The sequence below is a fragment of the Herpailurus yagouaroundi genome, unplaced genomic scaffold (assembly GCF_014898765.1).
Source record: "Herpailurus yagouaroundi ecotype Mexico unplaced genomic scaffold, PumYag 221, whole genome shotgun sequence".
In the NCBI taxonomy this organism is placed as follows: domain Eukaryota; kingdom Metazoa; phylum Chordata; class Mammalia; order Carnivora; family Felidae; genus Herpailurus; species Herpailurus yagouaroundi.
The window spans coordinates 13170556-13189710 of NW_024412452.1; the positions used below are offsets into that span (position 1 = coordinate 13170556).

General features: G+C 38.5%; 1 protein-coding gene and 1 non-coding gene across 17 annotated transcripts in view; both read left to right on the plus strand.

The window, feature by feature from the left end:
• The first annotated feature begins 5342 nt into the window (after window positions 1-5342).
• On the plus strand, window positions 5343-5413 carry TRNAG-CCC (transfer RNA glycine (anticodon CCC)). The gene has a single exon. It is a non-coding gene; the product is annotated as a tRNA-Gly (tRNA).
• A 241-nt stretch (window positions 5414-5654) lies between these two features.
• TIA1 (TIA1 cytotoxic granule associated RNA binding protein) overlaps window positions 5655-19155 on the plus strand; it is a 33898-nt gene continuing 20397 nt past the window's right edge. For 3 of the 16 annotated variants that reach the window (XR_005785524.1, XM_040458626.1, XM_040458625.1), the window contains exons 1-3: window positions 5655-5962; window positions 15034-15136; window positions 18999-19097. Coding sequence is in view for 13 of the 16 variants with exons in the window: in XM_040458626.1 (XP_040314560.1) it covers window positions 5937-5962; window positions 15034-15136; window positions 18999-19097 (228 nt within the window). In the remaining 3 variants the exon portion in view is untranslated. Of the gene's footprint in view, window positions 5963-7431; window positions 7537-15033; window positions 15137-18992; window positions 19098-19155 lie in introns of those variants that run through there. The other 13 variants (XM_040458610.1, XM_040458615.1, XM_040458613.1 and 10 more) reach the window with 11 other exon arrangements.

Here is a 19155-nt window from a genome sequence, read left to right on the forward strand (position 1 = left end):
TGCGCGCTCTGCACGCCCCGCCCCCGGCCGGCCTTGCCCCTCCGAGCCCCGCCCAGGTCCGCTTCCTGCTGGCGCGGGCTCCAGCATCCCAGTTCTGCGCGTCGCTCCAGGAGCTCCCAAGCGTGGTCAGCCCGGTGCCCAGGCAGGCCTCGCCCCTCCGAAACGCACCCTGCTTCAGGGACATAACAAAGGCACTAGGGGCGGAGGCTCACCCAAGCTCGCCGCCTTACTCCCCATCTATTCAGGTGAAGCACCTTACTTCTTCACTACTGCCCTCTTCTGTCACTTCAACCTCTCCCTGTCAAAGAATGCACAAAGCAAATCGCTGTCAAGAACAGAACTGTGGAGCAACAAATGCTTACTGAGTGGTCACTGTGTTTCGGGACTGTTGGACATAAGCGTAAAATGAATGGTTAAATAGTGGTAGGTGAAAGGGAAAATGAGGGAGACCAGGGATGGGGTCGTCCAAGGTGAAAAGTAGTGACAGACATGTGTGCCCATATCACACGATGGAACATTATGCAAGTATTAAAAAGAATGTAGGATCCGGGCGCCTGGGTGGCTCAGTCCGTTAAGAGCTGGACATTGGCTCAGCTTATGATCTCCGGGTTCAGTTTGTGGGTTGGAGCCGGTCTGTGCTGACAGCAAGGAGCCTGAAGCCTGCTTCAGATTCTGTGTCTCCCTCTCTCTCTGCACCTCCCCTGCTCACACTGTGTGTGTGTGTGTCTCTCTCTCTCTCAAAAATAAATAAACATTTAAAAAATTTTAAATAGGTGAGAAAAACTAGTGACTGAGTGAGTGATGGGTTTATAAGATCCCTTTCTGTAATTAAAATTACACCATCTCCACTCTTCACCTCCCCTCCAAAAAAAGAAAACAAAACAAAAACCCAGTATATGAATATGTAGAATAGTATGGATGGAAGGAAAATAAGTTGAATAGAAAGAAAGATTGAACTTGGAAAAAGGGAGTGTAAAATCCAATGCAAAGAGCATTCATTCATTGGACAAATTTTTTTGAGTTCCGAGGGCAAGCGATGTTCTAGGTGCTTGAGAAGAATCAGTAAACAAAACAGATTTTTTAAAAAGTTTTATTTTAGTGAGGCTGGCATTCTACTGGAGGGAGATATGATCATTAGAATAAATAAGTAAATTATACATTATATAGAGTGGGGTAAGAGGAATGAGGAATGGGTTGCAATTTTTTTTTAATTTTTTTTCAACGTTTATTTATTTTTGGGACAGAGAGAGACAGAGCATGAACAGGGGAGGGGCAGAGAGAGAGGGAGACACAGAATCAGAAACAGGCTCCAGGCTCTGAGCCATCAGCCCAGAGCCCAACACGGGGCTCGAACTCACAGACTGCGAGATCGTGACCTGGCTGAAGTCGGACGCTTAACCGACTGCGCCACCCAGGCACCCCTGGGTTGCAATTTTAGATAGGTTGGTCCTGGTAGGCCTCATTGAACAGGATAGCATTTGAGCAAAATGTTGCAGGAAGTGATGGAGTAGATCAGGCAAGTATCTGGGGAAAGAGCTTTCTAGGTAAGAAAAACACCTGGCATGTTTGAGGAACAGCAAGGAGGCGAGTAAAGCAGAAGAAGAAGAGGACAGCAAAGGTGTTCATAGAACAAGATGCAAATCATACAAGAAATAAACACTTCTAGTTAAGAACATAAAAATATGAAGATTAAGCCTCATTTTTCACTACATCTAGAAGTTACAAAGAAAGCACTACACTCTGTGTGTCTTTTAATTTCCTTTTTCCAAACTACATTATCCCCACAACACCTTAGTGTGTTAAGCCTACTAGGCCTTCAATGAATATGTGTTCATTAGAATTGACCATGTTAGTGACCTTGATATGGGTGTCATATTTGGAAACTTTCACTGCTGCTGATGAAACCTTGGGAAAGAGTTTACTGAAAGAACTCTCAGTGAAGAGACGGTGTAAAGGACTTGCAAAGTGGAAGGTGGGTCAAAGGCTTTATCATTCTTCACTCTTACTCTTTCAAAATAATACTGCCACTGAAACCCCAAAAGATTTTTAAAAAGGCCATGGAGGAAAACTGTTACCACATATACGAAGAGTAATAATAAGGTGATATAACAAACATTCATTCAAAGGAGTACTGTTCAAGAAAGCAGTCTCCCTAGTAGGCTAAACACTGACTAAGGTTTTCTCCTTGACCAAACTCCAGTCAAGCTCCTCTGAGCAATCTTCTCAACTAGACAGGCCTCAACCTTGGCTTATTAAGACTCGAACAAAACACTAACATTTTCTAACAGCTCAAAGCTATGTCCTTAGGACGACCCTAGCTACCTTTAAACGGTCTGCCTGAGAAAACTCAAGGCTGACAAAAGACTTTACTGCTTGTTCCAGCCAACACATGAAGATAGAGCCCCTGTCTCATAGCCTCTCGGGAGGGTAGGGGCCTAACTGAGAAAGTTACCACCCTTTCTCTCAACTTTTGTAATTTTTCACTTCCTGGACTCTACTGTGCCCCTGCTCATCCCCATCCCTATTCTCCCTTCAAAATGCCAGGTTACATCTGTACAAATCAAAGTTGAGTTCAGTTTACTATGGACTTTTCCCTATTGCAATAGTATATTACTGATTAAAAGTAAAACTTTAGTGCTGGCTTTGCTTATTTTTTGACAACACTTAAATCTATAATTCTGCCACTGCTCCATGTTTTTTTAACTTTTTTGAAACTACCTTGAAAAAATTCATTTTCTGCCTTTTTCCTTCCTCACATCTAACTTTTTTCTTATTCTACATAACCTAAATAATATTTACTATCTGTTAGGGAAGACAGGAAATTCAGAAGCAATATAAGAAATGATCAACATATTTGTCAGATGGCAAAAGATAGAATTTGAAAAGTTAAAAAAAATAATACATGAGAAAAATAGCTGTCACTAATATGACAGTCAAGATTGTGGCATATATTGGAAACAAAAAGAGCTCTACAAATTGGTAAGAGGTAAACAACTCAATATAAATACAGCCTATATAAATAGGCATTTCACAAAAGACAAAACAAGTGCCAATGATTAAAAAAAACCAAAACACATGTATGCAAATGTGGAGGTGTGGAGTAAGTGGGAAATCTCTATCTTCCTCTCAATTTTTTTTTTTTAAATGTCCATTTATATTTGAGAGAGAGAGAGAGACCAGAGCATGAGCAGAGGAGGGGCAGAGAGAGGGAGAGACACAGAATCCGAAGCAGGCTCCAGGCTCTGAGCTGTCAGCACAGAGCTCCACACAGGGTTCAAACCCACAAACCGTGAGATCATAACCGGAGCCACCCAGGCACCCCCCCAATTTTTTTTTAATAAAGTTCTTCAAAAAATGAAATACACGTAAAGAGATACTCAACTTCAGTAGTAGTTTAAAAATGCAAATTAAAACCAACATGTACAATTTTTCATCTATCATATTAGCAAAAATTAATAAGACTAATACCTCAATGAAAGAGAAAACAGAGTGGAATGGATGAGATCTCCGGAACTGACTTTTTTTTTTTTTCTTCAACATTTATTTATTTTTGGGACAGAGACAGACAGAGCATGAACGGGGGAGGGGCAGAGAGAGAGGGACACAGAATTGGAAACAGGCTCCAGGCTCTGAGCCATCAGCCCAGAGCCCGACGCGGGGCTCGAACTCACGGAGTGCGAGATCGTGACCTGGCTGAAGTCGGACGCTTAACCGACTGCGCCACCCAGGCGCCCCCGGAACTGACTTTTAAACATTGTTGATGGGGGTGTCAATAACTAAAACCTGTTAAAAACAGTTATCTGTTTTATAAATATATATATATTATATTATATGTATATATTACATGTATATATGTATAATATATGTATAATATATAATATATAATAATATATAATGTATAACATATATTATAATGTATTATATGTATATATATTATATGTATAATATACGTATATATAAATATACCATCTAATTCAAAAATCCCACATTTGGGAAACTATTCTAAAGAAATAAAAGAATGAGTTATAAGGATATAGGTACTAGGATGCTTACTGCAACATTGTAGTAGAAAAATAAGACAAAAGCAGGAGTAACCTATTATATGTATTTTATATATAAATTTATATTTATATAATATATAAATTAACAAATAATATATATTTATATGACATATACAAATATATACTCATATAATACATAATATATAATTAAAACTTACAAAACAACATAATAAATTTTTCATAAAGTTTTTAAAGTTTAAAAGATACTTGTGCTATATCCATACAATGGCATATTATTTGGCCAAAAAACAAATGAAGTATTGATACACGCTACAACTTGTATGAACCGTAAAAGGCATTGTGAAAGAAGCCAGTCACGAAGAACCACATGTTGTATGATTCCATTTATATGATATTCCCAGGATAGGCAAATCTGTAGCAATAGATTAGTGAGTAGGAAGTTGGATGGGGTGGGGGATAGAGAGTGATAGCTAATTTATAAGAATTTTGTTTTTGGAGTAATGAAAGTGTTCTAAAATTGATTATAGTAATGGTTGCACATCTTTGTGAATAAACTAAAACCACTGAACCGTATACTTCAAATGGGTGAATTATATCACAAAAAGCTATTTTAAAAATACTACCCACTATTAACTCTTGTCTTATTCATCTTCAAAAGACTAATATTTAGTATCTTTGAGTAAAATGAAGAATGTGCCACGGATTCGAAAGACAATTCCAAAAATGTAAATCTTAGGGTGTAGCCTAAAGAAACTATTCTAAAGAGGATACCAGGTTTTTGGATGTGTACATTCTCCTATGTTTAAAAATATTTCACAAAAATAAACAAATATAAAAATATTTCACATAATTTATAAAATGCATCACGAAATGTTTAATGACTACACTGAACCACATCTCAGAGTCCTAATTTTTCCGCCTCCTTCGAGGAGGACTAAAATTTGTATATCTTCAGATTCATTTGGTTTTAGGATTATTTGACCGATTTGCATTAAGTAAATCTTTCTTAAGTATTTTCCAAAGTGCATTGAGTATACCAAGGAAATGAAAATATCTGAAAATATTTTCCTGGTTCTCAAAAATTTGGTTAACATCAAGACAAATTATTCCTAATGCACATTTAATGAACAATAATTTAATGGAAATAGGAATCCCACTCAACTGTATTGGGATGAGAGAAGACAATATCCTTTTTTATAACGATGAAAAATAGCAGACTGTAGACCCTTATTATTTTTGAATGAATAAACATCCTCATGTAGGAACAAACGCTTGCCTGTAGAAAGTTCTAAAATACTTCAGCAAGGTAACTAGCCACCAGCGCCGCTGGTGTAGTGGTATCATGCAAGATTCCCATTCTTGCGACCCGGGTTCGATTCCCGGGCGGCGCAAGTAGCTTTTGCTATGAGATGATTTGAACACTGTCACTCTTTTCTTCCTCGGGAAACAGTTAGAATTTTTAATTTCCAAGAAGATTTCTCTTTCATTATAACTCACTGTTGAAACATTCGAACTTGGAACCGTATGACAAAAAACTACACAAGTCCCGAAATAGTTAATCCTTACGCCTGCGCAGTCTGAGACATCCCTAGTGTCGGCTAGAAGAGCGGCTGCGCAACAAGTGAACCTATGGATTGAGGGAGGTTGAAAGTGCAAGATTATTCTGCGCCTGCGCGGCCCGGGTCACTTCGCTGGCTGCTCCTAAACTCCCGGCTCGCCGCCATCTTGTATCGGGGCTTCATTGTTCGCGTTGCGCCAGGGGGTTTAGTGTAATTGCCGCGGAAGGAGTAGACGGAGTAACCTCCGGTTAGCCGAGAAACCCCGCTTTTCCGCAGCCATAGCCGCTCAAAAGATTTGGGAGGTAGTAAAGGGTAGGGAGCTGGACCCGGAGGCGCCGCCGCGACAGCAGCAGCCATGGAGGACGAGATGCCCAAGACTCTGTGAGTCTGGGGCAGCGATGAGGGGGGCGGGATGGTGGTCGTCCCGGAGGGAGGCCTCGGCTCGGCGCGCTCCCCAGCCTATTGTTCTCTGTGGACTCCCAGATATCACGGCTCTTCTCCGTAGCGCACACCTGGATGCTTAGAGACCCAGCCCCGGGCTGTGAAAGGACAAGGTGGAGGGAGAGGGGCTCAGCCCTCTGAATTAATCGCATCGCCTGAGCTACACCATAGCGTGGCCTTTGGCCCCGCCACGGGCCGTCTGTGGTCGTAGGCCTGGAGAAAAGACTTTTTCATTCAAACCTTTTTTCAGAACTCCGTGAACCTTTCTCTTTGTCCCATGCTTTCCTTCTCTGTTTTTCCCGCTCCCCCCACCTTCTTCATTAACCTCTTTTGATCTCTATAGCCGTCTCTCTTTCATTTCACTTTGATTTCCTCCAGAAACTCTCCTCTTCCTTTCATTTGCTTCTTGTTGATAGCTTTTCTCTTGAGGCTACTTGTGCTCAGTTTTTAGTGAGATAAACTTTATTGTTGCAGTTGCCAGTTGGAAAAAAGCCAAATAGTTTTCTTTAACCTCTCTTTGGCTTTCCTTTTGTAGTGCCCCTCCCCCGACCATAAAGCCGAAAACCCAACACCGTAAGGATTTGGAAACTGCTTTTTTTGAAATGGAAATCTCACCTGGAGGTGTATATAGCTCTCGACTGAAGGGAAATGGATTTAATGCATTTTTGTCATCGCTTGCTACTTTGTGATTGACATGTTGGCTGAACAAGCGGGCAGATTTTTTGAAGCAACAGTTGATAAATACCTTAACAGATTTAGTCACCTCTGAGATTTGTTAGTGTTAAATGATCTCAGCTGGGGATATTTTCTTTGTCACGTTGCTTCCCCCACAGCGTTCTCCTTTGTTTTTCAAAGTATTCTCTGAAGAGGTGATTTTGCCTTTGTTGCTTTTCCCGAAAAGAAGAAAAGGCCTGATGAATTTTTGACCTGGCTTTTTGTTTTTATTTTTAGAATACTGGCGATTTGAGAACTCCATGCGTTAAAAATACAATTTCAGGTTTCTTTCTGAAACTTTGTAGATGTTACAGTTGTGACGAAGTTGATGGATTATTTTTTCACCACCAAAAGTGTTTCCGTTTTTAATCTGTGAGAACTATAGTTACACTTGTTTTCTTAAGAGATCAGTGCACTTTTTGCTAGTTTATCTGGTAATCTGTTACTTTGAATATCTTCTTAATATGATGCAAGAATTACTGCAAAAAGCAAGGGTGTCCCTTGTTTTTTGAAAGATTGTAGATTAATATTCCTTAAAAACTATTAGCCTCATAGGCTTTATGGAAACCGTTTTTTCCTCCTGCCTCTTTGCTAGAAGTATGATAGCCAGCAGCATATTGGATTAAGCACTGCTCATCTTTTATAATGTCTTTAAATTTAAGATTCTTACATTATTTTGAAATTTTTAATTTCAGAAACTGCCAGAAATATCTGGGAACTTAACCTTTTTATTACGTTGATTTGGGAATATCAAATAATGAAGACAACTTCAGCTTTCTCAGGCCAGTCTACAAAAGCAGGTAGTTAAATTGTACTAGTATGGGGACAGGGGACCAACCATTGCAGGAGAAATAATGAAGGAAATTTTATTCAAATACTTACTGAATGCATATGATTGCTAGGTTCTTTGTTAAATGCTTTATATGCTTGTTTAATCTTCATCAGAACTCTGCAGTAAAAAGTCCATTTTTGCAGCTGAGGAAGAGCTAAGCTTGAAATTTAACTCACCCAGGGTCATATACCTTTTTGTTCATCATCCTGCAACTCTACTGTCCTCAACTCTTAACTCTTACTGCTAAATGTGCTTTGTATTATTTACTAGAACACTCCATCCAAGAATCTTTTCCCTAAAGTAGTCCATGCTCTAACATTGCCTATTATCTCCCTGGTTTCTACCTCCTCAACCAAAACTCCCCATTCTTCCAGTAAGACCAGTCTTGATTAAACATGAGTAAGTTAGTTAAACGCAGAAGTTTTCCCAGCAGTGTTTTTACTTTTTATATAAAATGTTTGTTTTAATGATCCTGCAAGTCAGGGTCTTTTTAATATGTTCTTAGCACAGTATCCAGTCTGTGGTAAGTGATCACTACATTTGTTTTAAAAGCTGGTATAATTCCAAGCAATGAATCAAGATTTTCATTCTTGAGGAAAAGGTGGTCTAAATCTCAGTGTCATCTGTGTACCTAAGTGGCTCAGAGGAAATACCTTCATTTGCCACAGATGAGCGTTCATCATTGTTAACTTAGAGATTGCCAGTGTTCAATTTCTTGTCAGCAGTACCTAGGAGACATTGTGAGAAGTGGTTTGATTTGGGGTATATTTTGAAAGTAGAGCAACAGGAATTACCAAGAGACTGGAAGTGGGGTGTGAGAATGAAGTCAAAAATTAGTAGGTTTGTTTACAAATGTGTAATATCAGTCATCTAAAAAGTTTGGGGGCAGCTGGGTGGTTCAGTTAAGCGTCGTCTTGATTTTGGCCCGGGTCACTATCTCAACAGTTCGTGGGATTGAGCCCCATGTGGGCTCTGCACTGAGAGTGTGGAACCTGCTTGGGATTCTCTCCCTCTCTCTCCCAAAACAAATGAACTTTTAAAAAGTTAATTAAAAATGTTAGTTTGTGACACACCTGATTGGCTCAGTTAGTAGAGCATGTGGACTCTTGATCTCTGGGTTGTAAATTCCAGCCCCACTGGGGTGTAGAGATTACTTTAAAATCTTAAAAAATGTTAGTTTGTTGCAAAATATAAAAATGAGAACAGTCTTGAGAGCATGGAGTCTTAGGATGTCTTGAGGCACAGCTTTAGATACATTTATTCAGGCTGGTTTAGGTATATGGTCTGAACTCCCAAGTGAAGGAAGTGCCAGCTGCTAAGAGGTTCAGGTATCAGAAAAGTGACAATTGTTAAGTAATAGGTTATGAAGCTGATGTATATGTACAAGCGTTTGCTGTTCTACATGATTTCATAATTAGTAAAAGACACACACATTTCCTTCTGAATCAGCATAACTCAGGCAAAACGGGATAATTATCTAGCAAATTGGAAATGTTCGATAGTAATTCTGAGAGCATACAGTTATCTCTTTGACAGATATTTACAGAGTACTTAAAATGGTCCAGGTAGGGCTCTCAACACTAGATATATACTATGAATAAAAGTGAGAATCTCTACTCTTAAGGAATTTGCTATTAGATAAAAACTTATTCATGTTTTTAACTCATTTACAGAAGCGTCCTAGCAAATTCTGCACTTCGATACAATGTTTGCATGTCAAACCCAATACAGCATTCTGCTTTGTAAATTTTTACTGTGGGTTAAATTTTCTAGAGCTATACTAATAAAAATGAGTACTTTAAACATTTTGGATTCCAGTTTTATAACTATTTGAACTTTATTATCAGCTTCGAAAATGTATATTAAATTGGTGTGAAATCCTATCCCTGGCAGAACTGTTGAGTGTTAATTGGTAGTACTGATGACTTTTTCCATTGATTCTTCTCGAGTAGTTTTCATTTTGAAAAACTTAAAACCCACAGAAAAGTAAAAAAAAATACTATGTTGAGGACGTAGGTACCTTTTTTGTGGATTTACCAGTTGCTAATAGCCAAATTTGCCTTATCCAAGTATATTTTTTGGATGAACCATTTGAAAAGACTGACATTTCAGGCCTAAATGCTTTGCCATGTATTTCCTAAGAACAAGGGCATTGTCTTACATAGCCACAATACAATTTTCATATTAAAGAAACTATTTTGGTACACTATTGTTAGCTAATATATACAGTTCCTATTCATATCTATCCAGTTGCCCCACGAAGACATTTTTTAGTCCATGGAAGTCTGTTTGCCATAACAGTTCTACACAGGATTGGCACATAATCTCAATGTTGGTATAATAAATATCAACATGGGATACTTCAGTCTACGCTGTTAACGAGAAATCCATGGAACAGCTAAAAAGGGATAGTTTAATGTTTAAAAAAAAAGCATTTGAAAAATAAAAACTTAGGGGCGCCTGGGTGGCGCAGTCGGTTAAGCATCCGACTTCAGCCAGGTCACGATCTCACGGTCCGGGAGTTTGAGCCCCGCGTCAGGCTCTGGGCTGATGGCTCAGAGCCTGGAGCCTGTTTCCGATTCTGTGTCTCCGTCTCTCTCTGCCCCTCCCCCGTTCATGCTCTGTCTCTCTCTGTCCCAAAAATAAAGAAACGTTGAAAAAAAATTAAAAAAAAAAATAAAAAATAAAAAAAATAAAAACTTATATAAATGTAAGAAAATTACATGTTTTGTTTAGTGGTCTAATAGACATGACAGAGAACCTTGGCTTACTGCTGCTCCGGTATCAATTTTTGTATCAGCTGGGATTTTTTTTAATGCAAGGAGCAAAAAATTTAAGCAGTAAAAGAATTTATAAAAACAAGCTATTGGAAACTCCCACATTTGCAGGAAGGTTATGGAACCTGACTTAGAAAATGTTCAGGAAAGAGAGACTGCTGTCAGGCCACAAACTCTCAGGATGCTACTGTCACACCCACTGAGAACCAGATAACACAGCCTCCACTTTCACTGGACATGGGACTCCACTGCTGTTTGCCACCAAAATGGATTTTCTTCAGTCTCTGCTTCTTTGTCTTCTGTTTGTCTATCTTTGTCTTCTGTTCTCAGGACTAGTTACTCTAATCAACCTCGCCTAGATCACATGCAGGGGAGACTACAAAACCCTATCAAGACTTTCCGGCTTCTATAGAGAAGTGAGCCTCTGCCATAGAATGAGGATTTCTCTAAAACTAGGAAGCAAGATGTTTGGCAGCGCTCCCCAAAAAATAAGTAACCAACTACACATGTAACTTAAATCTGTGCTGTTAATTGGAAATCCTCTTGGCTTCAGTAACAGAGTAGTATGTGACAAAGTATGGAACAGCTAAAGAAACTAAATGAGAATGAATTTTGTGAAGTATGGCGTGTTCTACAAACTATAAGAAACTTGTTTATTTTTCCATTGAAAGTATCATGAGTATAAAAAGGGTCTGCAGATTTTAAATTTGGGCTTTCTGTTTCAGATTAATATTTATTTAGCAAATAGATTTGGAAACATTAAGCTGATAAAAATTTGAAGTAGGTAGGTATTATTTTAACTTATTGTTAAGAAGCAAAACTAATATGGGTTATTTTTATTTGCATGAGGAAGAAAAATATTTTGCTGTTTGATTTGTTTGATATGAAAATGTTATATATGTTACTTGCAGTTTATTTTAATGGTGTTGAAGGTTGAGAGCAAGTTGTTTGTGTAACTTCTCCTAAAAAGCATTTCTCTAAACAGGTGTATGTAAAATTTATATGTAAGAGGCTCCTGGAGCTTACAGTAAGCAGCAGTCTGCATTAAATAAACAATTGTAAAGCAATACAAATCCCAGTGCTTTTTAAAGTAGCTTTTTTTAAAAATTACATATCTTCAAAGTAGGTAATATCACTCAGAATATATCTCAGAAAATTGGACAATTTTGGGAAGAGTAGATGACAGCATTTTGGTTCCCTAAATACTGCCCGCTTGTCACTAGATTATCTAGCTTTAGGAGAGTAGATGGTAGAATTAAATTTTCGGAAGAGCCATTTTTTTTTTCATTTACACATATGCAATCCTAAGGTTTTCTTATAGCTATGAGTCAGGTGAAAATAGGCATAGAAGAGTTGAAAAGATGGTACAGAGTTCTCACATAACCTTCACCCAGCCTCCTTTAATGTAAAAATCTTACAAAACCATGGTATAGTTATCAAAACTAAGAAATTGGCATTGGTACAATACTGTTATTAACTACAAGGTTTATTCCAGTTTCCTCAGTTTTTCTACTAATGTCCTTTTTCTATTCCAGGATCCAATCCAGGATACTGCATTGCATATAGTCGTCTCATCTCTTCACTCTCCTTTAATATGTGAGGAGGAGATGTCTTTCATGACTGTGGCATTCTTGAGAGGGTTTCTCCCACTATACAGTGACTACTTTTTTTTTTTTTAAACACTATTCATTAGAATTGAGTCACTAAGACTAGCCTACACTCAAGAAGAGTGAAACTAAGCTTCACTTCATAGAGGGAGATGTGGATATACATTAAGAGAACCGATTCATTGGTTAGAACCAATCATTAAATATTTCAGAGGAGATACTTTGAGGCTCTACACATATTCTATTTCTGCTTAAAATTTCCATCAAGAGGGGCGCCTGGGTGGCTCAGTTGGTTGGGCGTCCGACTTCGGCCCAGGTCGTGATCTTACGTCCGTGAGTTCGAGCCCCGCGTCGTGCTCTGTGTTGACAGCTCAGAGCCTGGAGCCTGTTTCAGATTCTGTGTCTCCCTCTCTCTCTGACCCTCCCGCATTCATGCTCTGTCTCTCTCTGTCTCAAAAATAAATAAACGTTAAGAAAAAAAAAATTTTTTTTTTTTAAATAAAAAACATTTCCATCAAGTAAAAGATCCATGGGTGGATCTTGCCAATAGCAGTTATTACTGTAGTGGTTTAGTGGCGATTTCCCTCATTCCTTCTACATTTATTGATTAGAATTCTGCAAGAAAAAGCTAACCCTCCTCCCCAAATCTAGGTTACAGTTAAGGATTAGTCATTGTATTTGGTTGTCCGTGTCTTTCAAAAAATTTTTTTGTTTTCATTTTATTTATTTGAGAGAGAGAGAGCCAGCATATTCATCAGGGAGAGGGGCAGAGGAAGGAGAGAGAGAATCTTAAGTAGGCTCCATGCTCAGTGTGGAGCCTGACACAGGTTTGATTCCATGACCCTGAGATTATGACCTGAAATCAAGAGTCCTGACACTCAACTGACTGAGCCATCCAGGTGCCCCTCAAGTTTCTTTTAATCAAGAACAGCCCACTCTTTTTAATTTTTTTAGGACTATTTATTTTAAGAGTCAGACACTTAACTGAGCCACCCATGCACCCCTAGGACAATTTTTAAATTATTATCATTGTTTATTTTTTGAGAGAGGACACACGTGTGCACGAGTTGGGGACGGAAAGAGAGACGGGATTTGAAGCGGGCTGTGTGGTGTTAGGGCACAAGCCATGAGATCTTGACCTGAACCAAAGTCAGATGCTTAACCAACTGAGCCAAGTGGGCACCCCAGGACAACTTTTTTTTTTAAAAGAGATCAAACGGGCACCGGGGGACTCAGTGAGTTTAAGTGTCCAACTCTTGATTCCCACTCAGGTCTCATGTCCGCACAGGTCATGATCCTGGGGTCATGGGATCGAGAGCCCTGCATTGGGCTCAGCACTGAGCATGGATCCTGCTTAAGATTTTTCTCTCTCTTCCTTTGCCTCTCCCCCATGCTCATATGCGTGTGGTCTCTCTCTTTCCCTCTCTCCCTCAAATAATAAATAGATCAAACAAGCTGTCTTGTATAATACTTCATATCTGAATTTGTATAATTGTTTTATATGTCCAATATTCTATAAACTTAGGTCTGAATTTAACCTTGATTAGATTCAAGTTAGTTTATTTGAATACTTCATAGGTGATACTGTGTAATTTATATTGTACAACACAACACAATTTCTCGTCCATCCATAAAATGATTTAAAGTTTTGATCACTGGCCCTCAGTGGTGAAACAGCCAAAGCTCTCTCTTAGGTTAGAGTTTTCCCTTTACAATGTTAAGTAATCTGTGTTATAACTTTGGGACCCTGCAAATATCCATTTTCACACCATCCTTTCATGTAATGGTTTTGCATCCATTAATGATTCTTGCCTGACTTAATCATTTCAGTAGGGCTTATGCATAGTTTACTAATTTAATTCTCTCTACACTTATTGACCAGCATTTTTCTGTAAATGAGAGTTTCACCCTCATCAACTAGAGCTATTAGATTATACCACACTGGAGTTTCTACTCAGGGCAAGATGAATGCTTAATTCCTTCCCTTTAATTACCAATGTTCAGGAAAAGGACCTGATGTAATAACCTCTGATACTGGAAAAATTGTTGTTGGGTATAGATGTTGCTGTTGATTTTTGAGTATCATTACCTGATCTTTAAATGTTCATTGTTTCTGAAGACTCAGTCCTTCTCCCTTTGCCATTTTAACCTATTCCAATGCTTTGGTGGTAAGCACTAAATACATGTCTATTGAACGAGTAAATGGAAGGAAGGAATTGAATCTATACTTTCTGGCATGTGTGGATGTTTATTTTTCTGGGGAGAAAAATGAGCAATTACAGTTGTTGGGAGACGCTTTCTGATTTCAGAAGTGATAGACCTCCAACTCTTATATCTAGAAGTAATCTCATTTCAAAATCCCATTTTTAAAATTTCTTTAAACCCTTTAAAGATTATCCCAGTCATGTGGTCCTGTAATACACCATTTACATTAATTACATTTGTTAGTCACCAAGGCATATTATCTGTTAAAAGTCTCCTGGAATCCTCTTCCCTCTATACTTCACTGATTAGTAATATTCATTGGAAGATTTCCCATCCCTTCATGACCATGTGCAACAGGTGCTAAGTGATTTACCCATGATTTTTCAAAAATATATTGTGTAAACCAAAGTATTGGTTGGATAGTATAAGGGGAATTGTATGAATTAAAAATTGAGGAAATTTTAATGTTCTCAGTAATACTGTAGAAGTAGAACTAACTGCAAAGCTTCCCAAAATCAATTGTATAAAATATTCTACACATCTAATAATTCATTTGAGATTTTTTAAAGTGTATCTTCCTAAGGTAAGCCTACAAACTTAGAAACAAAGAACAGGTTTAATTTGCAAAACCTTGACTAAACACACATACGTAAGATTATCCTCTACTAGTGGTGTCAACGTATTTACAAGTAACATGTCATACATCTGCTTTGAAAGAAAATTTGAAGTTCTCACAAACTTAGAATCTCTTCCTCATAGTGTAGTTTAAAGCAGAGATCTACCTATTCCCCAAATTTCTTTTTCAGTAAGCACCTTTAGAAACCGATGCAAAAGAAGCAAATTTAAAATGGTAAGTTGTTTTTCTTTGTGTTTCAGATATGTCGGCAACCTTTCCAGAGATGTGACAGAAGCTCTAATTCTCCAGCTCTTTAGCCAGATTGGACCTTGTAAAAACTGCAAAATGATTATGGATGTAAGGGTATTTTACTTAGTTAACTCTCTTCTTTTTTATGTTTTTATTTTTATTTTATTTTTTTAATGTATGTTTATTTTTGAGAGACAGAGTATGAGCGAGGGCAGAGAGAGAGGGAGACACATAATCTGAAGCAGGCTCCAGGCTCCGAGCTATCAGAACAGAGCCTAACGTGGGGCTCGAACTCAAGAACAGTGAGATCATGATCTGAGCCAAAGTCGGACGCTCAACCAACTGAGCAACCCAGGCACCCCAGCTTTCTTCTTTTTTAATACATAATTTAAACCCATGACTTCCAGGAATTTTTTTTAAAGAATAGTTTTATATTTTTAAATATGCTCTGTATCCAACATGGGACTCTTGAACTCACAACCCCAAGGTCAAGAGTCACATATTCACCCAACTAAGCCAGCCAGGTGCCCCTCCTCCATGAACTTAGTTTATACAAAAGTGCCTGGTTGGCTGAGAAGAACATGCAACTCTTGATCTCAGGGTTGTGAGTTTGAGCCCCACATTGGGTATAGAGATTACTTAAAAAAAATAAAAAATAAAACCTGCAAGGTCATTAAAAAAAAAGCACCTGGCTCGCTCAGAAGAGCACAAAACTCTTGGTCTTGGGGTTGTGAGTTCAAGCCCCACATGTGGTGTAGAGATTACTTAAATAAATGAAACTTGAGGAAAAAAATTAGGTCATATAGTCTAAATTCCTAGTAACTTTAATATCTTTGAATCAGTCTTAGCTAATGAGTTTAATTTGTTTTACTAATAAATAAAGGAAGAAGAGAATGGAACTAATCATTTCCTGAGCAGATGACAACTATAGTAGGTTCTTGTTTTAATGTGCACTGATGCATCAGCATTGTTTTATATGTGGTGTCATTGGCTAATCTGGAAAATCAGTTATTACGATTACATTGAGAAATTAGGTCAAAAATAATGGGTTGTGAAAGTGGGTTTTTTTTGTTTTTTTATGAAAGTGTTTTTAACTTTTAAAATGTCACAATTCAAGCTTTTCTTGTGTGGTGGCAGTTCCCATTGATCAGACCATAATGTATAGAAAAAAACATTGAATTCATTCATCTGTGATTGCTGTTAACCCTGAAGCATAGTATGCATAAAAAGGCAAGTCTGGGGCACATGGTTGGCTCCATCACTTGAGCATAAAACTTGATTTTGGCTCAGGTCATGATCCCAGAGTCATGGGATTAAGTCCCACTTTGGGCTCCACGCTCAGTATGGAGCCTGCTTATGATTCTCTCTCTCCTGCCCCTCTCCGCTACTCTCGAGTTCTCTCTCTAAAATTAAAAGAAAAGACTGAATTCCAGTCTATTCACACTGTTGGACAAAGGTGTTCATATTTATGAATGTTATAGTCTTTGGAATATGAAGGCTGATAGTGTGAATGCTTAGGTTCTTTTTATGTGAGAAATACAGTTTTTTCTGGGTACAGATTAAGTAAAATGAAGATACTTTTTCATTTGATTACACTTAAATGTAAGCTGTTTTTTCTGATCACATTCTGATGCCTGACAACACTGACCTTTCTAATAGAATTACCATTAAGTGTAGCATTAGTTTGAATTACGCAATTTTTAAAACATTTTTATATTCTCTGATTTTTTTTTTTAAGTTTTATTTATTTTGAGAGTGAGAGAAATGCGGCGTGGAGGGACAGAGAGAGAGAGAGACAGAGAGAGAGAATCCCAAGCAGGCTCAGCCTTGTCAGCACAGAGCCCGATGCAGGGCTCAAACCCACGAACTGTGAGATCATGACCTGAGCCAAAACCAAGAGTCAGACGCTTAACCGGCTGAGCCACCCTGATGGTTTTAAAATAAAATAATGATTGCCTTGTGGTTGCCTCCTTACTCTAACGTTTTTACAAATCCTTGCCAATCACTTGTTTAAAAAATTAATTGTGCTTGAAACAAAATAGTATATTTCTTTAGTGTCATTCTGGTCTTTTGAATTAGTTTCCTATTTTAACAATTATACTTAGATTATGGAAATAATTTAAAAAAATGGACTCTAAAGTCATTTTATATTTTCCAGATAGGTATAAAATAGGGGTGTTTTGGGGCGCCTGGGTGGCGCAGTCGGTTAAGCGTCTGACTTCAGCCAGGTCACGATCTCGCGGTCCGTGAGTTCGAGCCCCGCGTCGGGCTCTGGGCTGGTGGCTCAGAGCCTGGAGCCTGTTTCCGATTCTGTGTCTCCCTCTCTCTCTGCCCCTTGCCCGTTAATGCTCTGTCTCTCTCTGTCCCAAAAATAAATAAACGTTGGAAAAAAAAATTAAATTAAAAAAATAATAATAAATAAATAAATAAAATAAAATAAAAAAATAAAATAGGGGTGTTTTTCTGCCGCTTTAATTTACAGTAAAGCATCCAAGCTTCACCTATTATCAGACCTCAGATACTTGAAACATCAGAAAAGAAGAGAATTTTTAAAAGACTTCTAAGCAGGCAAAAAATTGTCAAAAAGTCCACATTCTTTTTGTTTGTTTGTTTTTTAAGTTTATTTATTTTGAGAGAGAGTGAGAAAGAGCAGGGGAGAGGCAGAGAGAAGGGGATAGAGTATCCAAAGCAGGTTCCATGCTGGCAGCAGAGAGCTCAATGCAGGGCTTGAACTCCTGAACGGTGAGATCATGACTTTTGCCAAAGTTGGACACTTAACCAACTAAGCCACCCAGACGCCCCCCACCCTTTTTTTTTTCACAGAGGGAGAGCATGCAAGCTGGGGAGAGGGGCAGAGGGAGAGAGAGAGAATCTCAAATAGGCTCCACACTCGGCACAGAGCCCAACTCAAGGCTTGATCTTGCAACCCTGGGATCATGACCTAAGCCAAAAGCAAGTCAGATACTCAACCGACTGAGCCACCCAGGCGCCCCAGAAAGTCCATCCACATTCTAAGATCTAAAAACTTCCTTTACCAGAAAACCTCTTTAGTTTTCAGAGCCCGAAACAGGTTTAAAAAGGTTGGGTGAGATTTTCTACTTAGCAAATTAGAAGCAGTAAGGATATATGTGTGTTTATAGCAATAAAGGTAACACATAACAGGGAAGGGAGAGAAAAGATCATTAAAAGCCAGCACTGAGAAACCATGAGTCTGGTCAAACTTAACTAATGTCTGTAGCATAAAAAAATAATTATATGATAAGAAATGTGTGTTTAGCTTATATATCCATCCATCCGTAAGTAGGACACTTAATCATTAATACAAAATTCAATTATACGTAGTAGTATAGTATAACCTGTTGAAGAAGATAATTTGTTTTGTTTTGTTTTAATGTTTATTTTTGAGGGGGTGCCTGGGTAGCTCAGTTCGTTAAGCATCCGATTGACTCAGGTCATGATCTTGTGGTTCATGAATTCGAGCCCCATATTGGGCTCGTGCTGACAGCTCAGAGCCTGGAGCCTGCTTCCGATTATGTGTCTCCCTCTCTCTGCTCATCCGCTGCTTGCGTGCTCCCTCTCTGTCTTTTTCAAAAATAAACACTAAAAAGAGAAGGTTTATTGGGGGAGGTGTGGGCTCACATTGAGGAGGGACAGAGAAAGAGGCAGAGGATCTGAAGTAGGCTCTGCGCTCAGTGCATAGCTGGATGTGGGGCTCGAACTCACAAACTGAGATCATGATGTGAGCCAAAGTCAGAGGCTTAACCAACTGAGCCACCCAGGTGCCCCAAAGAAGATAATGTTCTATAAAATTACTATATTTCATTTTTTAAGTGTTTACTTCCTTATCTGAAGGTTTTACTTATAGAATGGACCCTTCATTCTCCTTGGCCTAATTATTGAGATATACAAAACTTTACGTAATTCCAAGGTAATAAGAGTGTACAACTTAAATTTGACTTTTGTGTTTCTTCAACAGACAGCTGGAAATGATCCATATTGTTTTGTGGAGTTTTATGAGCATCGTCATGCAGCTGCAGCGCTAGCTGCTATGAATGGGCGGAAGATAATGGGTAAGGTAAGCTATCATAATTAAAGAAGGTGACTTGAGGGATGTCTTGGTGGCTCAGTTGAGC